This window comes from Schistocerca americana, chromosome 8, assembly GCF_021461395.2.
Source record: "Schistocerca americana isolate TAMUIC-IGC-003095 chromosome 8, iqSchAmer2.1, whole genome shotgun sequence".
Lineage (NCBI taxonomy): Eukaryota > Metazoa > Arthropoda > Insecta > Orthoptera > Acrididae > Schistocerca > Schistocerca americana.
The window spans coordinates 393,007,369-393,033,034 of NC_060126.1; the positions used below are offsets into that span (position 1 = coordinate 393,007,369).

The window sequence follows — 25,666 nt, forward strand, 5'->3', positions numbered from 1 at the left end:
CACATTCAAGCAACTTACAGAGGAAGTCGGTATGTTGACTGGGTGATAACTGCCTATCTAAAGGCAGTTCTTAACTGGTTGCAGTACCAGAACCAACATGCTTTCTCTTCACTCAGATAGGAAACGACCCTCGTTCCAGATCCGACTGAAGTGGACAAGGATGTGACGTTGATAATCAACTGAGAGCCCATCCATTGAATGGAGCATCATATGGCCCCATGTGGTGGGCAACAGAAGATAAGCGCATTCATTCCACCAGTTGTTTTATGAGCTGAAAGGGGGGGTGGGGGTTATGAGACGCAGATGCGCGAGCATAATGCTCACAAATCTGTTCGGCAACAGTGTTTGGATCAGTACACATGGCAAATCTAGGTATACCTGTGTTGGAGAGGTATGTGATCCAATGGCGGAAATGTACCATTCCCAGGATTCTTGCTTTTGTCATTTTATGAGGTAGTGAATGCAGTCATAGAGCCATTTAAAGGCAACGAGGTGTAACAGTGATGAGTGCCAAAAGAGTCTACCTATGGTGCCTAATGGCTGCAGTGATCTCTGGGGTCCACCAGGGTATCATCTTCCAATGGCGGGATCCCAATTGCGATTGGAGTTAAGGTAGACAGCAGAGGTGAACTTGTCCCAGCCAGAATTATGAAGAACCCACCTGGGCAAGGGTCCAGGGGAGCAATGCTGAGGGAGGGAAGAAGATCAGGAAGTGTTCATTATCACACAGGTCATCATGGACCCTCCACTGAACACACGGTAGAAGACCAGAACTGCTAAAGAAGAGATCAATGGCCAAATAAGTTGTGTATGCCACGCTGAAGTGTGTGGGGGCACCAGAGTTCAAGAGTCAAAGATCGAGCTGTGCCTTTAAAGTTTCGATGTCTTTACCAAGGCCAATGATCGTTTACAGATGGTAAAATCCTGTTGTGCCCGTGTCTGTACCCAAACGGCCAAAGCTTCCAACAGTGTAACAAGAGGCACAAGGCCACAGCATACAGTGTCCAGCACACACATACAAACCCCTCTTATAACCATAATCGGTACGATTCTCAAAATAACCTCGGTAGACATGAAGGACAGGTCTTCCAGTTGCTGGAGACCATTGTGACGAAGCAAGCTGGAATAATTTTACTTCCCCCTCTTGCTTTTCCACCTGCCTCCTTAAATTCGTTTTTTTTTTTTTTTTTTTTTTTTTTTTTCCCCCAATTTGAACTCATTACTATTAACATAATCTGTATTTCATAAAAAGAAAGGTTGGCCCTCAGTTTTAAAGAATATAACACGAGATCTAATTTTGTGCTTAGTTTTATGAATCTAATTGATTTTCTAACTTATTTCAACTATACCTAGTTAATATCTTTTGTTATAGGGTGAAATCAGTAATTGTTTCATAACTTAAATTCTACTGTTGACTTCTAAACAAATATAAATTCTGTACTAATTATAAACATTTGGAGGAGCAACTACTAGTATTTTTAAAGGATCTGTTTAGCTCTATTCAAAAACATTTTAGCAGAGCTGGCTCTTAATTAATTCCAAAGTAATTAAAAGTTTTGTCCAAAGTATTGTTCGTGTACTTATATTTGTTAATTTCATGATTCAAACAAATAATTTGGCTTAACCCTCGTAGTACAAGTAACAAGTAACAAGCACTGAAAGTGACTGTTCAATTTATTTGAAAGACTGAACTGTGTGGTTAGGCTTTTACTGCAGATACATGACTAACAGTAAACTATTGTAGCAATATATGGATGTTCACCTGCAAACTATTAATGAGGCTTATGGAAAGTTAAACAATAGTGCACTGACCATATTAAATGTTTATATGGTTGGTTGTAAAAAGTGAAAGTAAACTATGGTGAAATGCAAATGTGTACTTGTCTGCTAAGCTATTTACAGTAGTCAGTGTCCAAAGTACAAACTTCATTTTTCAGCCTGTGTAGCAACGCAGTACGTCGACACCATAGACAACAAACGAAGAAATAAGGCAGGTAGAACCACTAAACTGTTTCCTGGATGGCAGTACAGAATGCAGGATATGTGCTTAAAAGCTGCTGTAGCTCAGGCAATGGTGAAAAAACACATTATTATTCTACTGGTCTCAGGGTGTCTGAATACTGTGGGGGCATGAAGCTACTTATGGGGTGCTGGTTACAATTAAAGGTCATGTACTGCCATCAGTTGAGACGTCAAAGGATTCACTGACATAGGTTCCCCAGCACCTTGCAGCGGAGATCTGGTTCTTCAGGTGCCACAAGGATCTCCACTTTGGACAGAAAAGGAGAACATGCAGAGTCCAGTGATGTGGTGGCCATCGGCATTTCTTACAAGATGAGGATGGAGAAGATCTCCCTAAATTGGTTTCAGGGACAGAGGAACAATGAGGAGTTCAATGGCCAGCAGCCTGTGGTTCCTTCAGCCACCAGCTGGCATCTAGCTGTGGACCAGCAGGAACTGTGGAAGGAAGCCCAAGGGACCTCTTCCTAGCTAGAGAAGCCAGAGGAGGATGAGATGCCTCCGAGTGATGGATGGGGACCAGTGTTCCTGGCAGACTGGGAGCCAATGTTCCTGAACTGGGTGCAGTGGAAGCACCAGAAGGGATCCCAAACTGCCAAGGATACAGGTATCAATGCAAGGTGCCTACTGTAAGAGACGCAACAGGCACCATCGACAGAGAAGGCAATGACATTACAGCTGTAGTGTAAGACTGTAATTGGTCTGGTTTTAAGATACTTCTACTTTTTTCTGGCCTCTTGATATGTGAGCATGTTCAGTGTCTTACACGCCTGATTTTCTTCTCACACTTGAAAATAGAGTCATCGGGTGAGCAGGGAGAGCGGAGCTTGCCACAGTTTACACACATGGGGGGAGGAACACAAAGAACATTTGTGTGCAGTGGACGACTACATCCCTACAGTTAGACGTAGCAGTACAATGGAGAAACATATGTCCTAACTTCATAAACCTGAAGCTCCTCTTAGGAGGAGGAACATTGTGTTTCATGTCACACCTTGACCTTCTCAAGCATCACCCTCCAAACCCAAGATGACGGCCCTGATAGCAACTCCGTTTTCCCTTGATCCCCTATGGACACAATGGATGAAGTGCACACCCTGTCACTCTAAAGTTGGCCTGCAGCTCATTGTCAGATTGCAGGAGGAGGTCACAGTGAAAGATGATGCCCTGGACCTTATTGAGACACTTGTGGGGAGTGACGGTCACAGGGATGTCACTCAACTTTTCACAACAAAGCAGCACCTGTGACTGGGCAGGAGATGGTATTTTAATGAGGAAGGAACAGCTCTTCATCTTAGAGATGGCTGCAACATCCCGTATTTGTCTTCAATGTTTTCCATAAAAAAAATAAAGACTTTGTAACCAGAAAGGTGCCCTCGTCGATCCAGGTACAGACCAGGAATTGGAGGGAGGATTTTGCTCCTTGTCATCTAGTCCTGCATGCCTCTCACAGTGTGGCAAGGGAAGGGAATGCACTAGGATTGTATTTTCTTGCATCGTACAAGGACTTGCCATTTGAAACGATTTTTGGGACCGTGTAACCACAAGCCGGTGGAAGTTCAAGTCGTTTCATGTGCAAACTATCCGCAACAGTGCCACCCACTCTGAACAGGTGCGCAAGATGAAGATAGTACCGTGAAACTAGAAATCAAGACCAAAATTATGAACAAAGTCCAAGCAGGGTCTACACCAAAAGAGTCATCCAATGGAAACACAGAGGAGGTAAGGGATAGTCTAAGTGTAGGTTTGCAGCTCAGAAAGAGGAATCAATGTTGCAACGGCTGGGGCCCCATGGTTACCAAGCTTGTACTCATGAAAGAGTGGTAAGTCCCCTGGGGAGTTCTGTAATGAATACCAGTCCAGTGTTTCTGAAGCTCCTGACATGTCAGCTAGCCTCTCAATACGTTGTAATCTCTCTAACATAAATAGAAACAATTATTAACTAGAAAAGTATTTTATTGTTAATATACATGGCGTTAGAAATACAAAAGATCACCTGTTCTCCTCTCTACCTTCCAATCTCATATTATTGTACCTAACAGGAAAATAGTCAACAACAGATATAAGAAATGTAAATGCCAAGACAAACTTCAATCAACAAAATGTGTAATACACTACTACAGCATACAGCTGGCATTCCCACTCATTCTTTCCTGCATACTTCAAGGGTAAGTATCTTCAGAGTGCTACATGTAAATAACAGACAAGGGAACTTTGTTTATAGTGTTTTTCTCATGGTTTAGAAGTACACTCCTGGAAATTGAAATAAGAACACCGTGAAATCATTGTCCCAGGAAGGGGAAACTTTATTGACACATTCCTGGGGTCAGATACATCACATGATCACACTGACAGAACCACAGGCACATAGACACAGGCAACAGAGCATGCACAATGTCGGCACTAGTACAGTGTATATCCACCTTTCGCAGCAATGCAGGCTGCTATTCTCCCATGGAGACGATCGTAGAGATGCTGGATGTAGTCCTGTGGAACGACTTGCCATGCCATTTCCACCTGGCGCCTCAGTTGGACCAGCGTTCGTGCTGGACGTGCAGACCGCGTGAGACGACGCTTCATCCAGTCCCAAACATGCTCAATGGGGGAAAGATCCGGAGATCTTGCTGGCCAGGGTAGCTGACTTACACCTTCTAGAGCACGTTGGGTGGCACGGGATACATGCGGACGTGCATTGTCCTGTTGGAACAGCAAGTTCCCTTGCCGGTCTAGGAATGGTAGAACGATGGGGTCGATGACGGTTTGGATGTACCGTGCACTATTCAGTGTCCCCTCGACGATCACCAGTGGTGTACGGCCAGTGTAGGAGATCGCTCCCCACACCATGATGCCGGGTGTTGGCCCTGTGTGCCTCGGTCGTATGCAGTCCTGATTGTGGCGCTCACCTGCACGGCGCCAAACACGCATACGACCATCATTGGCACCAAGGCAGAAGCGACTCTCATCGCTGAAGACGACACGTCTCCATTCGTCCCTCCATTCACGCCTGTCGCGACACCACTGGAGTCGGGCTGCACAATGTTGGGGCGTGAGGGGAAGACGGCCTAACGGTGTGCGGGACCGTAGCCCAGCTTCATGGAGACGGTTGCGAATGGTCCTCGCCGATACCCCAGGAGCAACAGTGTCCCTAATTTGCTGGGAAGTGGCGGTGCGGTCCCCTACTGCACTGCGTAGGATCCTACGGTCTTGGCGTGCATCCGTGCGTCGCTGCGGTCCGGTCCCAGGTCGACGGGCACGTGCACCTTCCGCCGACCACTGGCGACAACATCGATGTACTGTGGAGACCTCACGCCCCACGTGTTGAGCAATTCGGCGGTACGTCCACCCGGCCTCCCGCATGCCCACTATACGCCCTCGCTCAAAGTCCGTCAACTGCACATACGGTTCACGTCCACGCTGTCGCGGCATGCTACCAGTGTTAAAGACTGCGATGGAGCTCCGTATGCCACGGCAAACTGGCTGACACTGACGGCGGCGGTGCACAAATGCTGCGCTGCTAGCGCCATTCGACGGCCAACACCGCGGTTCCTGGTGTGTCCGCTGTGCCGTGCGTGTGATCATTGCTTGTACAGCCGTCTCGCAGTGTCCGGAGCAAGTATGGTGGGTCTGACACACCGGTGTCAATGTGTTCTTTTTTCCATTTCCAGGAGTGTAATTTATTGCAGGGTAGCATTAATATGCAACGGCAGTGTTAGTAACACACAAAGCGAATTCAGCAATGAAAGCAGATGTGAACCGAAACAAAACTGAAGACACAGAAAATGAATTGCATTTCAAGGCAGTGGAGCCAAAGAGAATCCTGTTGTGGGAGAAAAAAGGAGCCACTGACTACTAAATGAAATGTGACATTATTAGTAATAGTGAAGAAGTGTGGATGATCTTTGACGTTAATGGTGACTCCCGTAGGCAAGATATACGAAGTGTAAGCACATACACTTCTCAGGTTTGTCACAGGATCGTACTTTGTAAATCCCACAATATTTCATCAATGCAACTAAATATGTCAAGCAGTTGCATCAAAGAAATACTGTACTGATAATTTTCTGTGTTAGCAGTCAATACAAATAGCTCTTGTTCCTACTGTGGTTCACATTACCTTTGTACTTCTCCAGCTGTGCTTCTATGTTTCGCACCTTATCCCTCAAGTTTTTGTTTTCCACCAACAGCTTCTTCAGCTCCTCACTTGCTTCAGTCTTAAAGTCATTCGCAACTCTAACTGTTGTTAAGAGATCAGTCTGAAACTGCTGCCATTCTTCACTCTGCAAGGAAAAATTTCTCCTTTATGAAATCATTAACAAGAGCCAATAACTCGGCTAACGACATGAGAACTTGTCACCAATGATGAAGCCTGCAATCACACAGTTATAAAAAGAAGTATGAAATTTTCACATGGCAACAAGTAATTAATTTATAAATGCTCCATTTCATATACAAGCAGTAGCAATGAGGAAATGAAGAGAACAATGAGCATGATATTTGCGGAGTGACTCTCTCACTCTTCAGTGGACTGAGTATTGTTTTGAAACTTGCGGACTGTTTAGAACAGCGTGCCACACACTGTCTTGAATAAGCAATCTGGCCTTTGACAAGGCAATGCTCTTACCAACTGAGTGGTATGAGGATTGTCTGTAAAATGTCAGGTTTGAGGCTTGAGCCCCAGTTCAGCCCATAGTTCAGTCTATGTTGCATACTCAGTCAAGTTGCATACTCTTTTATAGAATTAAGGGCTGAGACACCCAACCGATATATTAGAAGAAGAAGAAGAAGAAAGTTCCTGAAACTGCACTCCCAAATTTTAATGGAGGAAGGTACACATCAAGAACAACTATGTTAGCTTTCTTGCACCATATCAATTTTTTTTTACAAGTTGAATGCTCTATTTACAATTATGTAGGTCGACTCGAAAGAAACTTACAAGCACGTTTCTGGATCACCTCACTGATCACTACAATTTAACTGTGTTATACTACAATTTGTGTGAAATTGTTGTTGTTGTTGTGGTCTTCAGTCCTGAGACTGGTTTGATGCAGCTCTCCATGCTACTCTATCCTGTGCAAGCTTTTTCATCTCCCAGTACCTACTGCAGCCTACATCCTTCTGAATCTGCTTAGTGTATTCATCTCTTGGTCTCCCTCTACGATTTTTACCCTCCACGCTGCCCTCCAATACTAAATTTGTGATCCCTTGATGCCTCAGAACATGTCCTACCAACCGATCCCTTCTTCTGGTCAAGTTGTGCCACAAACTTCTCTTCTCCCCAATCCTATTCAATAATTCCTCATTAGTCATGTGATCTACCCATCTAATCTTCAGCATTCTTCTGTAGCACCACATTTCGAAAGCTTCTATTCTCTTCTTGTCCAAACTATTTATCGTCCATGTTTCACTTCCATACATGGCTACACTCCATACAAATACTTTCAGAAATGACTTCCTGACACTTAAATCTATACTCGATGTTAACAAATTTCTCTTCTTCAGAAACGCTTTCCTTGCCATTGCCAGCCTACATTTTATATCCTCTCTACTTCGACCATCATCAGTTATTTTGCTCCCCAAATAGCAAAACTCCTTTATTACTTTAAGTGCCTCATTTTCTAATCTAATTCCCTCAGCATCACCCGACTTAATTAGACTACATTCCATTATCCTTGTTTTGCTTTTGTTGATGTTCATCTTATATCCTCCTTTCAAGACACTGTCCATTCCATTAAACTGCTCTTCCAAGTCCTTTGCTGTCTCAGACAGAATTACAATGTCATCGGCGAACCTCAAAGTTTTTATTTCTTCTTCATGAATTTTAATACCTACTCCGAATTTTTCTTTTGTTTCCTTTACTGCTTGCTCAATATACAGATTGAACAACATCGGGGAGAGGCTACAACCTTGTCTTACTCCCTTCCCAACCACTGCTTCCCTTTCATGTCCCTCGACTCTTGTAACTGCCATCTGGTTTATGTACAAATTGTAAATAGCCTTTCGCCCCCTGTATTTTACCCCTGCCACCTTTAGAATTTGAAAGAGAGTATTCCAGTCAACATTGTCAAAAGCTTTCTCTAAATGCTAGAAACGTAGGTTTGCCTTTCCTTAATCTTTCTTCTAAGATAAGTCGTAAGGTAAGTATTGCCTCACGTGTTCCAGTGTTTCTACGGAATCCAAACTGATCTTCCCCGAGGTTGGCTTCTACTAGTTTTTCCATTCGTCTGTAAAGAATTCGTGTTAGTATTTTGCAGCTGTGACTTATTAAACTGATAGTTCGGTAATTTTCACATCTGTCAACACCTGCTTTCTTTGGGATTGGAATTATTATATTCTTCTTGAAGTCTGAGGGTATTTCACCTGTTTCATACATCTTGCTCAACAGATGGTAGAGTTTTGTCAGGACTGGCTCTCCCAAGGCCGTCAGTAGTTCCAATGGAATGTTGTCTACTCCTGGGGCCTTGTTTCGACTCAGGTCTTTCAGTGCCCTGTCAAACTCTTCACGCAGTATCATATCTCCTACTTCATCTTCATCTACATCCTCTTCCATTTCCATAATATTGTCCTCAAGTACATCGCCCTTGTATAGACCCTCTATATACTCCTTCCACCTTTCTGCTTTCCCTTCTTTGCTTAGAACTGGGTTTCCATCCGAGCTCTTGATATTCATACAAGTCGTTCTCTTATCTCCAAAGGTCTCTTTAATTTTCCTGTAGGCAGTATCTATCTTACCCCTAGTGAGATAGGCCTCTACATCCTTACATTTGTCCTCTAGCCATCCCTGCTTAGCCATTTTGCACTTCCTGTCGATCTCATTTTTGAGACGTTTGTATTCCTTTTTGCCTGCTTCATTTACTGCATTTTTATATTTTCTCCTTTCATCAATTAAATTCAATATTTCTTCTGTTACCCAAGGATTTCTACTAGCCCTCGTCTTTTTACCTACTTGATCCTCTGCTGGCTTCGCTACTTCGTCCCTCAAAGTGTGAAATTATAATGTGTAAAATGCATGTTTGACCATCAGCTGCTTTTATTTAAACTCAAATATCCAGCAGTTTCAGTCACATACCATCGTCACAGATTAGGGTTAAAACAATTTAAGCCACTACATCGCATCTGTCACTTCTTAAATAATGGCCACATATCACGTGTAGAGCATGTCATGAATTCCAGTACACAACACAGAACTTTTAGAAGCAAACATAGTAATAAGAAGTGTAAACAGAGCGATACTGACTTTTTATCTTCTCTTCAGTAATGCTCTGTTTATGATTATTATTACTATGTTTGCTCCTAGAAGTTCTGTGTTGTGTACTGGAATTCATGACATGCTCTACACACGAGACATGATCATTATTTAGGTAACGACAGATGTCATTATGTGGCTTAAACTGTGTTAACCCTAATCCATGAAGATGGTCTGTGACTGAAAACCATCGCTATTTGAGTTTAAAATAAAAGCAGCTGATGGTCACACATGCATTTTATATATTACTTGACGGCTGTTGATAGTCACCTTCCAAAAATGTTTAGAAATTATAATCCAACCTTTACTAGATGAGAATAACAAAACATATAATTTACTGAAAAGGATGGCTGTTTAAATCTTGTGCTGTAGTTATGAGATAATACTGTTAAGTCCATAATCTACACACATTACCTCTTGCTGCCGTAACCTCCTTTCTTCTTCAAGACTCTTTTCCTGTTCAGTCAACTTTTGTTCAGCTTCACTCAAGTGCTTTTGACAGTCTGCTAAAACTGCCTGTAGTTGCTCTTTATCATCTAGGTAGCACTGACATTGCATCTAGAAGACAATGAATATTATTTAAATTGCAATAACAGTTACATAAATTAAAGAAAATGAAATTTTTGGACCGTGATAAATGTAAAAAAGAAGATAAGATTATCATAACAATACCTTAATATCAGAAAGAGATTTCTGCAAGACCTGCACTTCTGTTGACAGTTGTTGTTTTTCTTGTTTAAGACTTTCAAATTTGTATTCCAAATCAGAAAGTGCTGACTTTGCATTATTACGAGTTACCTGAAAGTGAATCATAACTAGTTCAACTATTTCTATGGTGTACAATACCACAGGTCAATACATGGTAAATTAAAACATGAAACATTGTTGCTAAAAAAACTTTCACGTGTACTCAAATTATGTCTGTCTCATTGCATCTAATATCTTTTGCTGTAAAAATGACTGTGTGCAATATACAACCCAGTGGTTATCTTCAGCACTCTCAATGACTTCCTAGCATAAGCCCGAAACATATTAATGGCTTTTAATGTTTATGAAAATCAATTTAATTCAAATCAAAACAATGTGTGGCAATAGCCAAACAATGTTACCATTTACAAAAATTATGACTGAATAATGATACTGAAAGTACTGAGTCAAGAGTGTCAATTTGCACTGTCCTTCAAAATTGTTTTCCTGTATCAGTACCAACCTTGCACTCCTCCTGCAAGTGCATCAATTGTTCCTCCAACCTAGTGATTTCACACTGGCCACGTAACACTTGTTCCTGCATTGTCGCTACTTGGCTCTCTAGTGTATCCTTCTCTTTCCTGACATTGTCCAACATTTCTTCAACATCAGATTTGTCTTCCAACTCACGAGCTGTCTCTAACTCCTCAATCTATAGAAAGATAATGTTATCAGACAGTGCATCCATTCAAGGTATTATCAATCATTTAAATTTCCATTAACAAGTCTTTCTCATTTTCTTACATATATTCATCTTGAAACAATTACATACCTTCGCTCGTGCATTTTCTAACAGTGTGGTGAGTCTCTGCAATTCAATGAGACGTGATGAGCTTTCCTGTCGAACCTCTGCTAATTCGCGCTCCAATGTGTGCCGTTCTGCTTGCACGGCCTCTAATGTTGCCTCTAGCTTACGCGCTGACTCTCGTGACTGAGCTGCCTCCTCCTGGGCAACATTGGTAGCTTGGCGTAGCTCTGCCACTTGAGTAGTTAATTCCTGCTGTTTAACTAAGAGGCAATCTCGTTTCTCCTGGGCAATCTAGGAATGAAACAGTTTGTTAAATAAATTGTGTCACAACACTGCATCTTTTTAGCATTGACTTCCACACTAAAGGGTCTTTAACTACCAATTGAGAGACTAGTCAGCAAGTTGTTCATATTTTCCATTTAAAAAGAAAGAACTAGGACTGCAATTTTTTTCTGGAGAAAAATACCCACAAACTACAGATCAAAGATATTAATAATACCAATAAGAAATGGATTTCAAGAAGTTAATAAAAATAATGAAGATAATTTTCAGTTTCTGCAGAAAACTTCTGGATGATTACATGGTTACAACCAGAATTTGAGGATCAAACAGAGGCCAGCAATAAATGGTATTTGTAGAAATATGGGAAAAATTAAAAATATGTGAAATAAAGTAGACACAGGAAATGAAGGTCCAGAAAAAAGTGGAGGGAATGCAATGACAATCACATAAAGAAAGTGTTTAAAGAAACACAAAACTGGGAAATGTTACAATCAGATTACTTATGGGAACATAAATGTTATGCTCAGGAAGTAACAACTACTTTTAGAAGTTTATCAAAGCTGGTATCTGAGTAGAGAATTAGTTTATGGCAGTGAAGCAGATGGTGAAAAAGATTAGTTTCAACGAACCAACATATTTGTTACATGAGAAATATCCTTTGATAATTTTTTTCTCCTGTAATAAGTATTTGTAATGTGACAGGCTTTGTTCACAAACAGAACCACACAAGGTAAACAGTGTTGCAAACTACTGTAAAATTAATGCAGGTTTGACTTACATTATAATATGAAAGCAAAGAGAAGACAAGCCAGTGCGGTCAACAACTGAGGACGTAATAAAGAGTGTGGCTTGTGTGTATTAGGCAGCATTAAACCATTAACTGCCAAATTGTTTTCTTCAATTTGCATTTATTTCTGGGTTACTTGACTGATATAGAGACTAGAAAGAAGAAAAATGAAATAAAACTTCAAACAAATGCTATAATTTAATTGATCTCCAAATGGGAATCACAGCATGCCACTCTTAACACTTTTTTTTTTTTTTTTTTTTTTTCCTTTGTGCCATGTTGTTGTTGCAGTCTTCAGTCCTGAGACTGGTTTGATGCAGCTCTCCTTGCTATTCTATCCTGTGCAAGCTTCATCATCTTCCAGTACCTACTGCAACCTACATCCTTCATCTCCTGGTCTCCCTCTACGATTTTTACCCTCCATGCTGCCCTCCAACACTAAAACTTCTCTTCTCCCCAATCCTATTCAATACCTCCTCATTAGTTATGCGATCTACCCATCTAATCTTCAGCATTCTTCTGTAGCACCACATTTCGAAAGCTTCTATTCTCTTCTTGTCCAAACTACTTATCATCCACGTTTCACTTCCATACATGGCTACACTCCATACAAATACTTTCAGAAACGACTTCCTGACACTTAAATCTATACTCGATGTTAACAAATTTCTCTTCTTCAGTAAAGTTTTCCTTGCCATTGCCAGTCTACATTTTATATCCTCTCTACTTCAACCATCATCAGTTATTTTGTTCCCCAAATAGCAAAACTCATTTACTACTTTAAGCGTCTCATTTCCTAATCTAATACCCTCAGCATTAACCCGATTTAATTCGACTACATTCCATTACCCTCGTTTTGCTTTTGTTGATGTTCATCTTATACCCTCCTTTCAAGACACTGTCCATTCCATTCAACTGTTCTTCCAAGTCCTTTGCTGTCTCTGACAGAATTACAATATCATCAGCGAACCTCAAAGTTTTCATTTCTTCTCCATGGATTTAAATCCCTACTCCAAATTTTTCTTTTGTTTCCTTTACTGCTTACTGAGCCACTTATTGCACACAAAGTACTACTTTCCTGTGAGCTTATTGTGAATTCCATATTTTCTTTGCTTGGGGAAATTTTGCGCATTCAATCATGTGTCTGGTCCCAGAAGCCTGGAATTCAACTGGAACACTTGAAGTGGATGCCTTTTAGTGTTGATGGACATCCTGCCCTTTTGGGATCAGAGGCGTCAGATGGCTGAGAAAGATATTCCCTTGCACCAACCTTCTGAACTGGAGCAGTGGAATATTTTCATTTGCGAAGCAGTAGATGATGTAGGTGCTGACCAATGCTACAGCTTTTGTGTTGGTGAACGATGGGAAGTACAATTTCTTACCTTGAATTCTCACATAATACTTCTGCACATTCTACTCCAATTTGTCCATGCCTCCCATGCTTGTACTCTTCCATAATTCCTGGCTGTGTAACTTTTACTTCTTGAGTCTCAGCTTTGCTCCACCTCTTTATTTGGCTTACTGAATGCATTGTCTTATGGTTTGTCAAGAGTTTAAACACAACAGTTATCTTTCCACATTACTGCAATTATCTCTGTGTTCTTGTCAAATCTATAGTCATAATTTCCTATTTGTTCCTTTTTCACACTGCTCTCTCTTTCTATGGAAAGTTTATTCATTCAATTCATTCAGACATTTTCAGTTGCCCTTATCCTCATTTAAGAGAGCTCTTTTACCAAACCGAAACTCATGAAAAGTTGACAAAATAAATTTTGAGAAATTTAGGAGATTGCAGAACAAAAGCCATGGTCAGTACAACTGATCCGCCAAGTCATAAAACCAAAACATCGCTTGAGTCTTTAGATTTTCCTTCATAGGCTGACATAAAACAACACTAACCGCTTCGGGAACAGCACATGGCCTGCTGTTTGAAACCGAATCTCACTGGTTTCTCACTAATGAATTGTTTTGGATAATGATGTACATAATGTTGAAACATTTGCTTATCAATGCTCAGGCTATATACATAACAAAAAAAAACTTCAGAATTTCATGAAATTTTGTGCAACAGTCCACCAAAGGACGAATTTTGAAAAGTTTACCCCCTTTTGTCAGCTGTGATTCTGTTCAGCTGTGTATTGTCATTTAGTGAAGGTGGTGCTGGATTTCTAGGTATCTGCCGTGGCTTGTACACTGTCTTACACGTTTTATACCAAAGTCTTCACCTCAATTCCAATGTAACTATTCCTCTGGAGGAGCAACATCCAGTGAAGAGCAGTATACATAAGAACTTTTTAAGCATTCCTTGGATAACTCAAAGCTGTGATTATTCTTCTGTGTAGCATGTCAGACACTTTTGTCACAAAATTCTTCAAAGTACTCAACAGCAGACTTTCCTGTTAATGTTACTATCAAAACGTATTTGTTCTGTTCAGTTCCTATTATATTGGGAAATATTTTATTGTAAGTCACATCTTGCACAGTCCAAATAGAAATGGTATTATCTCTCATTTTCTTTTTGGGATGGCCTGCATTCTTCCTCATTCTTCCTTTCTTCACTAGTGTGTACCTCGAAGGTATCTAGTGTACCAGCTGAAAGACTACCTTACAATATATTTTAGTTGGTATCATCAGTCAGACATTTCATCTACAGTATCTGGATGCCAGTAGTCTCATTTACTTTACCCTCATCACCATAAGAAGCCATGAAATCGGTGTTATTTACAATTTCTTCAATTTGTCTTGTTGAAAGCGTTTTATAGCAATTCATTGTGCCTGGGGAGAAAATAGAAATGAAATGCCGTTTTATGCAGAACCTGCCTTGAGCCCCAAATAGGAACCAAAATTCAGAGAGCCCAAATGGGACAATAAGGCTTGGAAATAAATAACTGGTAAACTACTTTTAAAACCATATTCAGAAAATGCCAGTATACATGTGCCGTAAGTTATTTATATAATTCTATAACTCACACAGTTTGGAAAATTTTCAAAATAGCATAACTCTAAAATGGGTATCATGGCAGTTGGGATAAGCCCATGGGGAAGGCAAATTATCACATTAGGACTAAAATGTGTGCACCCTGCAGACGAAGAGACCAAATTTCAGTACCAGTTTAGTTCCCATAGTTCTAGCCTTTCAAAATGTATATGGCCCCCATCAGAAACAAAATTCTTTTTTTATGTTGTAAGTGACAAGACATGCAGATAAGCAGATTCATGTGCATTTTCTCTGCATTAAGCTCCACTTTGTCAGAAGTAATAAATGATAACAAATATTTCGAACTTTGTTTATGAGACTAACAGTTTACTACCAAAAAAATTGTGCTTACAGTATTAACTTTTAAATGATGCTGTAAACCTTAGTTTGATAATGCCACTGAACTGCAAATTTTACGTAGTTCACAGTGAACAACATGAAAGTACAACCCTCTTTTACCACTCCATTCATTTTTCAACACATCTAGTCCCCACTGCAGCACCCCTCTGATCACAAATGGTTGTTGTTGTTGTTGTGGTCTTCAGTCCTGAGACTGGTTTGATGCAGCTCTCCATGCTACTCTATCCTGTGCAAGCTTTTTCATCTCCCAGTACCTACTGCAACCTACATCCTTCTGAATCTGCTTAGTGTATTCATCTCTTGGTCTCCCTCTACGATTTTTACCCTCCACGCTGCCCTCCAATACTAAATTGGTGATCCCTTGATGCCTCAGAACATGTCCTACCAACCGATCCCTTCTTCTGGTCAAGTTGTGCCACAAACTTCTCTTCTCCCCAATCCTATTCAATACTTCCTCATTAGTTATGTGATCTACCCATCTAATCTTCAGCATTCTTCTGTAGCACCACATTTCGAAAGCTTCTATTCTCTTCTTGTCCAAACTATTTATCGTCCATGTTTCACTTCCATACATGGCTACACTCCATACGAATACTTTCAGAAATGACTTCCTGACACTTAAATCAATACTGGATGTTAACAACTTCCTCTTCTTCAGAAACGCTTTCCTTGCCATTGCCAGCCTACATTTTATATCCTCTCTACTTCGACCATCATCAGTTATTTTGCTCCCCAAATAGCGAAACTCCTTTACTACTTTAAGTGCCTCATTTCCTAATCTAATTCCCTCAGCATCACCCGACTTAATTAGACTACATTCCATTACTCTCGTTTTGCTTTTGTTGATGTTCATCTTATATCCTCCTTTCAAGACACTGTCCATTCCATTCAACTGCTCTTCCAAGTCCTTTGCTGTCTCTGACAGAATTACAATGTCATCGGCGAACCTCAAAGTTTTTATTTCTTCTCCATGAATTTTAATACCTACCCCGAATTTTTCTTTTGTTTCCTTTACTGCTTGCTCAATATACAGATTGAACAACATCGGGGAGAGGCTACAACCCTGTCTTACTCCCTTCCCAACCACTGCTTCCCTTTCATGTCCCTCGACTCTTATAACTGCCATCTGGTTTCTGTACAAATTGTAAATAGCCTTTCGCTCCCTGTATTTTACCCCTGCCACCTTTAGAATTTGAAAGAGAGTATTCCAGTCAACACTGTCAAAAGCTTTCTCTAAGTCTACAAATGCTAGAAACGTAGGTTTGCCTTTCCTTAATCTTTCTTCTAAGATAAGTTTTCTTCGTCATCTGCAGAGCTAGTTGGCATATAAACTTGTACTACTGTAGTAGGTGTGGGCTTCGTATCTATCTTGGCCACAATAATGCGTTCACTATGCTGTTTGTAGTAGCTTACCCGCATTCCTATTTTCCTATTCATTATTAAACCTACTCCTGCATTACCCCTATTTGATTTTGTGTTTATAACCCTGTAGTCACCTGACCAGAAGTCTTGTTCCTCCTGCCACCGAACTTCACTAATTCCCACTATATCTAACTTCAACCTATCCATTTCCCTTTTTAAATTTTCTAACCTACCTGCCCGATTAAGGGATCTGACATTCCACGCTCCGATCCGTAGAACGCCAGTTTTCTTTCTCCTGATAACGACATCCTCTTGAGTAGTCCCCGCCCGGAGATCCGAATGGGGGACTATTTTACCTCCGGAATATTTTACCCAAGAGGACGCCATCATCATGTAATCATACAGTAAAGCTGCATGCCCTCGGGAAAAATTACGGCTGTAGTTTCCCCTTGCTTTCAGCCGTTCGCAGTACCAGCACAGCAAGGCCATTTTGGTTATTGTTACAAGGCCAGATCAGTCAATCATCCAGACTGTTGCCCTTGCAACTACTGAAAAGGCTGCTGCCCCTCTTCAGGAACCACACGTTTGTCTGGCCTCTCAACAGATACCCCTCCGTTGTGGTTGCACCTACGGTACGGCTATCTGTATCGCTGAGGCACGCAAGCCTCCCCACCAACGGCAAGGTCCGTGATTCATGGGGGGTAGCAGGTAATATTTCTGGTTTGCAAACCACTTAAAATCGCCCCAAGTGAACAGATATTCTCCTAAAACTAATAAACATTTCATCGCAATATTGATCATCAGATGCAAACAGAATGATGTTCTCTTACTTTGAGGAGGTCTAATAATCTGTCATCATGGACAACTTCACCGGGCCCACCCCGCAGCAGCATTCCCTGCAAAGCTTCAGCTTGACTCCGGCTGTCTTCCAACTTTTCTGACTGCTGGCACAGATATTCCACAAGAATGTGCTTATCTTCAACCAGACGTTCATTCTCAGCCTGCAGCTCCTGAAGCTGAGATTGCAAGTCAGAAAGCTCCTGAAGAGTTGCCTGCAGCTCTTCATTGGTGCTGAAACAGTACATACATTCAAATAATATGAAGTGCTCACCATTTCCAACCATCATAGATGTCACATTAATTATTCATATTAAAGTTAATACTTTTCAATTACCAGTGATTTCAGAGCACTAAAAGGTACTGAAGTTATACCTGTGCACAAAATATGTCTCTGTAAACTTAACCACAAATTAACTTTTGTATTATTTCAAGTGTTATACATCAGTGCACGCCTAACAATTACGCAGAGAGGGTTCAATGATGGTCCCCTCTGGGATGGCTGTTTCACACTTTTCCGAAAACGGCAAGAGCTGACAAGTGCGAGAATTACCGCACAATCAGCTTAACAGCTCATGCATTCAAATTGCTTACAAGAATAATGTACAGAAGAATGGAAAAGAAAAATCGAGGATGCACTAGATGACAATCAGTTTGTATTTTGGAAATGTAAGGGCATGAGACAGGCAATTCTGATGTTGTGGTTAATAATGGTAGCAAGACTAAAGAAAAATCAAGACATGTTCATAGCATTTGCCTACCTGCAAAAAGCATTTTACAATGTAAAATGGTGCAAGATGTGCAAAATTCTGAGAAAAGTAGGGGTAAGCTATAGGGAGAGATGGGCCATATACAATATGTACAACAGCCAAGAGGGAATAATAAGAGTGAACGACCAAGAACGAAGTGCTTGTATTAAAAAGGGTGTAAGACAAGTATGCAGTCTTTCACCCCTACTGTTCAATCTGTATATCGACAAAGCAATGATGGAAATAAAAGAATTAAAATTCAAGGTGAAAGGATATCAATGATACGATTCGCTGATGACATTGCTATCCTGAGCAAAAGTGAAGAAGAATTACATGATCTGTTGAACAGAATCGACAGTCTAATGGGTACAGAGTGGATTGAGAGCAAATCAGAGAAAGACGAAGGTAATGAGAATTAGTAGAACTTAAGAAATTCTGCTACCTATGCTGTAAAATAACCAATGATGGACGGAGCAAGGACATCAAGAGCATACTAGCAATGGCAAAAAATGGCTTTCCTGGCCAAGAGAAGTCTTCTAGTATCAAACATAGGTCTTAATTTGAGGAAGAAATTTATGAGACTGTACGTCTAGAGCACAGTACTATACGGTAGTGAGACATGGACAGTGGGAAAACCGAAACACAAGAGAATTGAAGCACTTGAGATGTGGTGCAACAGACAAATGTTGAAAATTAGGTGGACTGATAAGGTAAGGAATGAGGCGGTTCTGCGCAGAATCAGAGAGGATAGGAATATGTGGGGAAATACTGATAAGGAGAAGGAACAGGATGATAGGACATATGTTAAGAGATGAGGGAATGACTTCCATGGTACTAGAGGGCTCTGTAGAGAAAGACAGAGATTGGAATACATCCAGCAAATAATTGAGAACATACGTTGCAAGTGGCACTCTGAGATGAAGAGGTCAGCACAGGAGAGGAATTACGTGATCTACCCATCTAATCTTCAGCACTCTTCTGTAGCACCATGTTCAAAAAGCTTCTATTCTCTTCTTGTCTAACTATTTATTGTCCATGTTTCACTTCCATATGGGGCTACACTCCATATAAATACTTTCAGAAACAACTTCCTGACAGTTAAATCTATACTCAATGTTAACAAGTTTCTCTCTTTCAGAAACGCTTACCTTGTCATTGCCAGTCTACATTTTATATCCTCTCTACTTCGACCATCATCAGTTATTTTGCTCCCCAAATAGCAAAACTCCTTTACTACTTTAAGTGTCTCATTTCCTAATCTAATTCCCTCAGCATCACCTGATTTAATTCGACTACATTCCATTATCCTCATTTTGCTTCTGTTGATGTTCGTCTTACATCATCCTTTCAAGACACTATCCATTCTGTTCAACTGCTCTTCCACATCCTTTGCTGTCCTTTAATACATACTCCGAATTATTCTTTTGTTTCCTTCACTGCTTGCTCAATATACAGATTGAATAACACCGGAGAGAGGCTACAACCCTGTCTCACTCCCTTCCCAACCACTGCTTCCCTTTCATGTCCCTCGACTCTTATAACTGCCATTTGGTTTCTGTACAAATTGTAAATAGCCTTTTGCTCCCTGTATTTTACCCCTGCCACCTTCAAAATTTGAAAAAGAGTATTCCAGTCAACATTGTCAAAAGCTTTCTCTAAGTCTACAAATGCTAGAAAGGTAGGTTTGCCTTTTCTTAATCTATCATCTAAGATACATCGTAGGGTCAGTATTGCCTCACATGTTCGAACATTTCTAGGGAATCCAAAGTAATCTTCCCCGAGGTCGGCTTCTACCAGTTTTTCCATTCCTCTGTATAGAATTCGTGTTAGTATTTTGCAAGCATGAGTTATTAAACTGATAACTCGGTTATTTTCACACCTGTCCACCCCTGCTTTCTTTGGGATGGTAATTATTATGTTCTTCTTGAAGCCTGAAGGTATTTCGTCTGTCTCAAACATCTTGCTCACCAGATGGAAGAGTTCTGCCATGGCTGGCTCTCCCAAGGCTATCAGTAGCTCAAATGGAATGTTGTCTGTTCCCAGAGCATTGTTTCAGCTTAGGTCTTTCAGTGCTCTGTCAAATTCTTCACGCAGTATCATATCTCCCATTTCATAATCATCATCTACGTCCTCTTCCATTTCCATTGTACTGCCTTCAAGTACATTGCCCTTGTATAAACCCTCTATATACTCCTTCGGCCTTTCTGATTTCCCTTCTTTACTTAGACCTGAAATCTTGATATTCATACAAGTGCTCTCTTCTCCAAAGGTAGGCAGTGTCTGTCTTACCTCTAGTGATATATGCCTCAACATCCTTACACTTGTCCCTTAGCCACCCCTGCTTAGCCATTTTGCACTTCCTGTCCATCTCATTTTTGAGACGTTTGTATTCCTTTTTGCCTATTTCATTTGCTGTATTTTTAAATTTTCTCCTTTCATCAATTAAATTTAGTATATCTTCTGTTCCCCAATGATTTCTACTAGCCCTCATTTTTTTTTTACCTACTTGATCATATGCTGCCTTCACTATTTCATCTCTTCTATTGTATTTATTTCATCATTTCCCTAATACTCTCCCTGAAACTACCAACAACCTCTGTTTCTTTCAGTTTATCCAGGTCCCATCTCCTTAAATTCCCACCTTTTTGCAATTTCTTCAGTTTTAATTTACAGTTCATATCCAATAGATTGTGGTCAAAGTCAACATCTGCCCCTGGAAAAACAATTTAAAACCTGCTTCCTAAATCTCTGTTTTACCATTATATAATCTATCTGAAACCTTCCAGTGCCTCCAGGCCTCTTCTGCGTACATAACCGTCTTTCATGATTCTTAAACCAAGTTACGCTCTGTGCAAAATTCTTCCAGGCAGCTTCATCTTTCATTCCTTACCCCCATTTCATATTCACCTAATACTTTTCCTTCTCTTCTTTTTCTACTGTCGAATTTCAGACCCCCATGACTATTAAATTTTCGGCTCCCTTAACCGTCTGAATAATTTCTTTTATCTCATCAAATATTTCTTCAATCTCTTCATCATCTGCGGAGCTAGTTGGCATATAAACTTGAACTATTGTGACATGCATGGGATTCATGTCTATCTTGGCTACAATAAATGTGTTCACTACGCTGTTTGTAGTAGTTCACCCACATTCCTATCTTTTTATTCATTATTAAACCTACTCCTGCATTACCCCTATCTGATTTTGTATTTATAACCCCGTATTCACCTGACCAGAAGTCTTGTTCCTCCTGCCACCTAACTTCACTAATTCCCACTACATCTAACTTTAACCTATCCATTTGCTTGTTAAATTTTCTGAACTACCTACCCGATTAAAGGACCCGACAGTCTGCGCTCTGATCCGTAGAACACCAGTTTTCTTTCTCCCGGTAATGACATCCTCCTGAGTAGTCCCCGCCCGGAGATCTGAATGGGGACTATTTCATCTCCGGAATATTTTACCCCAGAGGACGCCATTATCATTTAACCATACAGTAAAGCTGCATGCCCTTGGGAAAAATTATGGCTGTAGTTTCCTCTTGCTTCTTGCACTTCGCAGTACCAGCACAGCAAGGGGTTGATGTTACAAGGCGAAATCAGTCAATCATCCAGACTGATGCCCCTGCACCTACTGAAAAGGCTGCTGCAGCTCTCCAGGAACCACACATTTGTCTGGCCTCTCAACAAATACTCCTTCGTTATGGTTACACCTACCTATGGTATGGCTATCTGTATCGCTGAGGCACGCAAGCCTCCCCACCAATGGGAAGGTTCATGGTTCATGTGGGGGGGATTTTCTGTCATAGCTGCATATAATTTTTAATGTCGACTAGTTTGGAACGCTTCCATTCTTTTCATCCCCTTACCTGCATCTCTAATGTTTGACTAACCCAATATAAACGGCACATTCAAAAAGCTTCTTCAAACTATGTAAGACTTCTGAATGTTCCACTGGAACTATGTAAAAGTCAAAGATTACAGATCCAGAAAATTGTTTGAAAATGAGTGCAGGCATTTGAAATTAGACACCATTAAAATTTAAAAGGAACTGTGACGGACACATAAATAAACAATGAATCCAGCACTGAGATAGGAACATAATTTGTGCCTAAGTAAGGTGTTTCAGCACACTGTTCAGTGCGGATGTTTTTGGAGACAATCTGTGATGCTCAAAGTGATCAGTCATAAGATTGAGATTGTGTTTGGCTATGACATTATTAAAAGGTGTCCACTGCTGACATCATCTTTCTAAATGTTTATTTTTCCTAAGTTTCTAACAATTGCGTACTTTAAAAATTTACAACAGATTATTGTAAATGTTTCATATATTTTCTGGAACTTTAATTTGGGAAGACTGGGCTTCAAATCTCTGGCAATCTCATTTATATTGTCTGTGATTTCTCCATATTGATTAAGGGGAAACTTTTGAAAAAGTTACAGGTGATTTCCTCACAGTCTCTGTCTTATCCAAGATCATGCACAGTGTCTACTAAATTTATTATGAATTAATACCTTTCCACATGATTGTTCAACAAAGGTTAACTTTTGAACCACGACATTTATGCAAAGGGTACTAGATAGCTAATAGTTACCTCTCTCAAACTCTGCTAAACGCCTACAGGCTAGTCTACAGACAGACTTTCAGGAGACTTTATTTTTAGTTACGTAAGAACATTTGTAAAAATCTAAAAGTGACTGAAATAGCATACAGTACACACATTCATGGGAAAAAAACCCTGCTACACAAACTTTCTAGGCAGAAAATTTCCGTTATGCAAATAAAAAAAAATTAAGAATGAGATTTTCACTCTGCAGTGGAGTGTGCGCTGATATGAAACTTCCTGGCAGATTAAAACTGTGTGCCCAACCGAGACTCGAACTCGGGACCTTTGGGTTTCGCGGGCAAGGTCCCGAGTTCGAGTCTCGGTCGGGCACACAGTTTTAATCTGCCAGTAAGTTTAAAAAAAATTAACTTTTTTAGTAGCATGTGGTCACTTGCTTTCCATTACTTACAAAAATCATCAGGAATTTCATTCTTAATAAGCAGACACTTCTCTGAATTACTACTCTCTGTTAGTGAACCCTAACTCACTACTGAATTAAAACTTTAATTACGCATACCTATAGTGAGTCTCTTCCATTTGCTGGATACGATCCTGTAAACATGCAACAGACAGTTGGCTGGCACTGGAAGCTGACTGCCTGTCCCATGATGGAATGGATGTTTCAGGTATTGTTGTATCTGCTGTATCCTCCACTGGTAGTTGTAGGTCCTAAAAGGGAATATCAAATTAAAGACAGTGCTGATCTTGTCTTCTCATTACATGAAATGCTTGAAGAAGAAGAAGAAGAAGAAGAAGAAGAAGAAGAAAGCCTGTGTGTTCATGGATCATTAAAATATGATCACTTCTAAATAATCCTGGTCTCTTGGTACACGTAAAACAGGCCTGGCAAGGTGTGGCTCAAGAGCCATTATCATGCAGTAACTGCTCCCCCTCGAAATTTATTTGCATCATGATGTCACGAACTCGCCACAGCCTTCAGTTTGCTGGTTTGTCGGAGGACAGCGCAAGTGATACCTGAAAGCTTAGGCTCTTGCATATTCACTGGTATGTTGAGCCATTTTGGTCTTGACACTTCTTACAGACCACTACTGTACTGCGTCACGGGGAAATTAGTTACTAAATTAATTTTTTCAGGGTGGTGATTGTAGCTTTCACTACCCTTCATAACATGGGAATCCTTTGTTTCTGTGCTCCTGAGCCATTTACCACAATTACTGCCAAAGCAGAGTTTCACACGTGTACACGATAGGTTTTTTCAGACTGCTTTAATCTCGTTATGAATGTGTCACATTTGTTGAGTGAGAAAGAAATTTTAGAAGCTCTCGAAGAAAAATTCAATGGTTCTGGATCAAAGGGACATTTTACCTGAGTGGGAACAGTCTGAAGGAGATTCATATTCATGTAAGCAGCAATATGCTACAATTTTTTCATCGCTAATATTGTAGCTACAGATACTGATGCAATAATTAATACTGAGTTCTGTCTTATCTGTCTGTATTCATCAGATAAATCTTGTGTCACAAAGCACCATCCAACAAGGGCTTCCAGGGTTCTTTGGGGGGGGGGGGGGGGGGGGGGGGGAACTTGTTGCCAAAACAAGCAGGAAAGAAACAAGTAAGTATTGGCCTGATTGCAATATACCTCTCTGCATACCAGAATACTCCAGGCTTTACCATACAAAACACAATTATATGAGAAATCGCTCAATAACTCACCTCACCCTTTTTATGATAGCTGTAATGTATGAAAGAACTTAAGTAAATATGAAAAATAAACCTTGAAACTTAGTCTTTTTGGTATGTATTATTCAGAATTCGTACTGAATTTACAAAATAAAAATTAAGGACTTTTAAGCACCTTTTCTTTACTGACAATAGTTGTGCTCAATGCCGTAGTGAGGTCAAGAATAAAAAATTGCAAATCAATACTTTGCCACAGATGTTATCTTCTCACAGGCGTACTATTTAGTTAAGGTTTCCACAGCCCTTGCCATTGTTGCCAACGTACAGCATCTCCAACTATCGGCACTGCAGTATTGAGTTTACATACAGCAAACGATGTCTGTTGCCAGTAATGTGTGAAGTCGTGCCCCCGCTCTATTCTCCATGCCTGAGGTGGGGATAGCCTTATCCCTCTCACCCTAAATGTCATGCAGCTTGAGTGGCCCTCGTAACTGCTTTGGTCTTCGACCTACGCATGCAGTCTTTTTGTCAACTTTTTAACTTTGTGTTAATTTTTAAGTCTGAATTTAATTGCCAAGACAAAAATAAGGATTTATAAGCACCATAATTAAATCAAAGGATAAAATAAGCACTTATGAGGGCTTTCATCGCACAGTTTTTTTCAAGTACTTCTAAGAAACATATGAACCTTGTACAATTTTTTTCTTTCATACAAATGAAGTATGATCATGGAACAACTTCAATTTGTTCTTTTTTCTTGTTTACTATTTTCACAGTACTCCCTAATTTTCTCCTCATGCTGTCTTTTCATTTCTTCTGGCCATGTTGTTCCCAATTTCTTATTTCTTCTGCATAGAAAGGCTTCTAAATTTAGTATTTTATTCTTAAAATGGTTTCTGACTTATCTATGACTCTTTGATGTTTCTTTCTTGTCATTTACTTATTTCTGTAATCCATGCTACTGTCAATTTCTTCTTCCAAAAATACGATGGTTTTTTTTTTTTTTTTTTTTTTTTTTTTTTTTTTTTTTTTTTTTTTTGGGGGGGGGTGTTCTCTTCTGATTCATTTGGTAGAGATGTCCAATAAAGATTATCTTCTTTTACTCATTACTTACAATATTTTCTCTATATTTTTAGAGTGTTTCTCGTTACTACTCATTTTCCAACCATTTGGAGTTTCTATTGCATTTGTTATTTTTCTAATAATCCACACTGTAAATACCTCTACTCTGTTCAGCTTATAGTTCACTGTTACATATTCACATCCATATAAGCAATCTGGTGATACTGCTGTGGAATAGTGTTTT

General features: G+C 40.2%; 1 protein-coding gene across 2 annotated transcripts in view; it reads right to left on the minus strand.

Annotated features, from left to right (window-relative positions):
* Window positions 1-25,666, minus strand: part of LOC124546000 (cytospin-A) — a 947,875-nt gene that overhangs the window by 39,404 nt on the left and 882,805 nt on the right. For both annotated transcript variants that reach the window (XM_047124972.1, XM_047124971.1), the window contains exons 6-12: window positions 23,235-23,386; window positions 17,356-17,596; window positions 10,782-11,048; window positions 10,473-10,661; window positions 9,935-10,060; window positions 9,677-9,820; window positions 6,134-6,296 (exon numbers count right to left, since the gene is read on the minus strand). In XM_047124972.1, coding sequence (XP_046980928.1) covers window positions 6,134-6,296; window positions 9,677-9,820; window positions 9,935-10,060; window positions 10,473-10,661; window positions 10,782-11,048; window positions 17,356-17,596; window positions 23,235-23,386 — 1,282 coding nt within the window. The remainder of the gene's footprint in view (window positions 1-6,133; window positions 6,297-9,676; window positions 9,821-9,934; window positions 10,061-10,472; window positions 10,662-10,781; window positions 11,049-17,355; window positions 17,597-23,234; window positions 23,387-25,666) is intronic.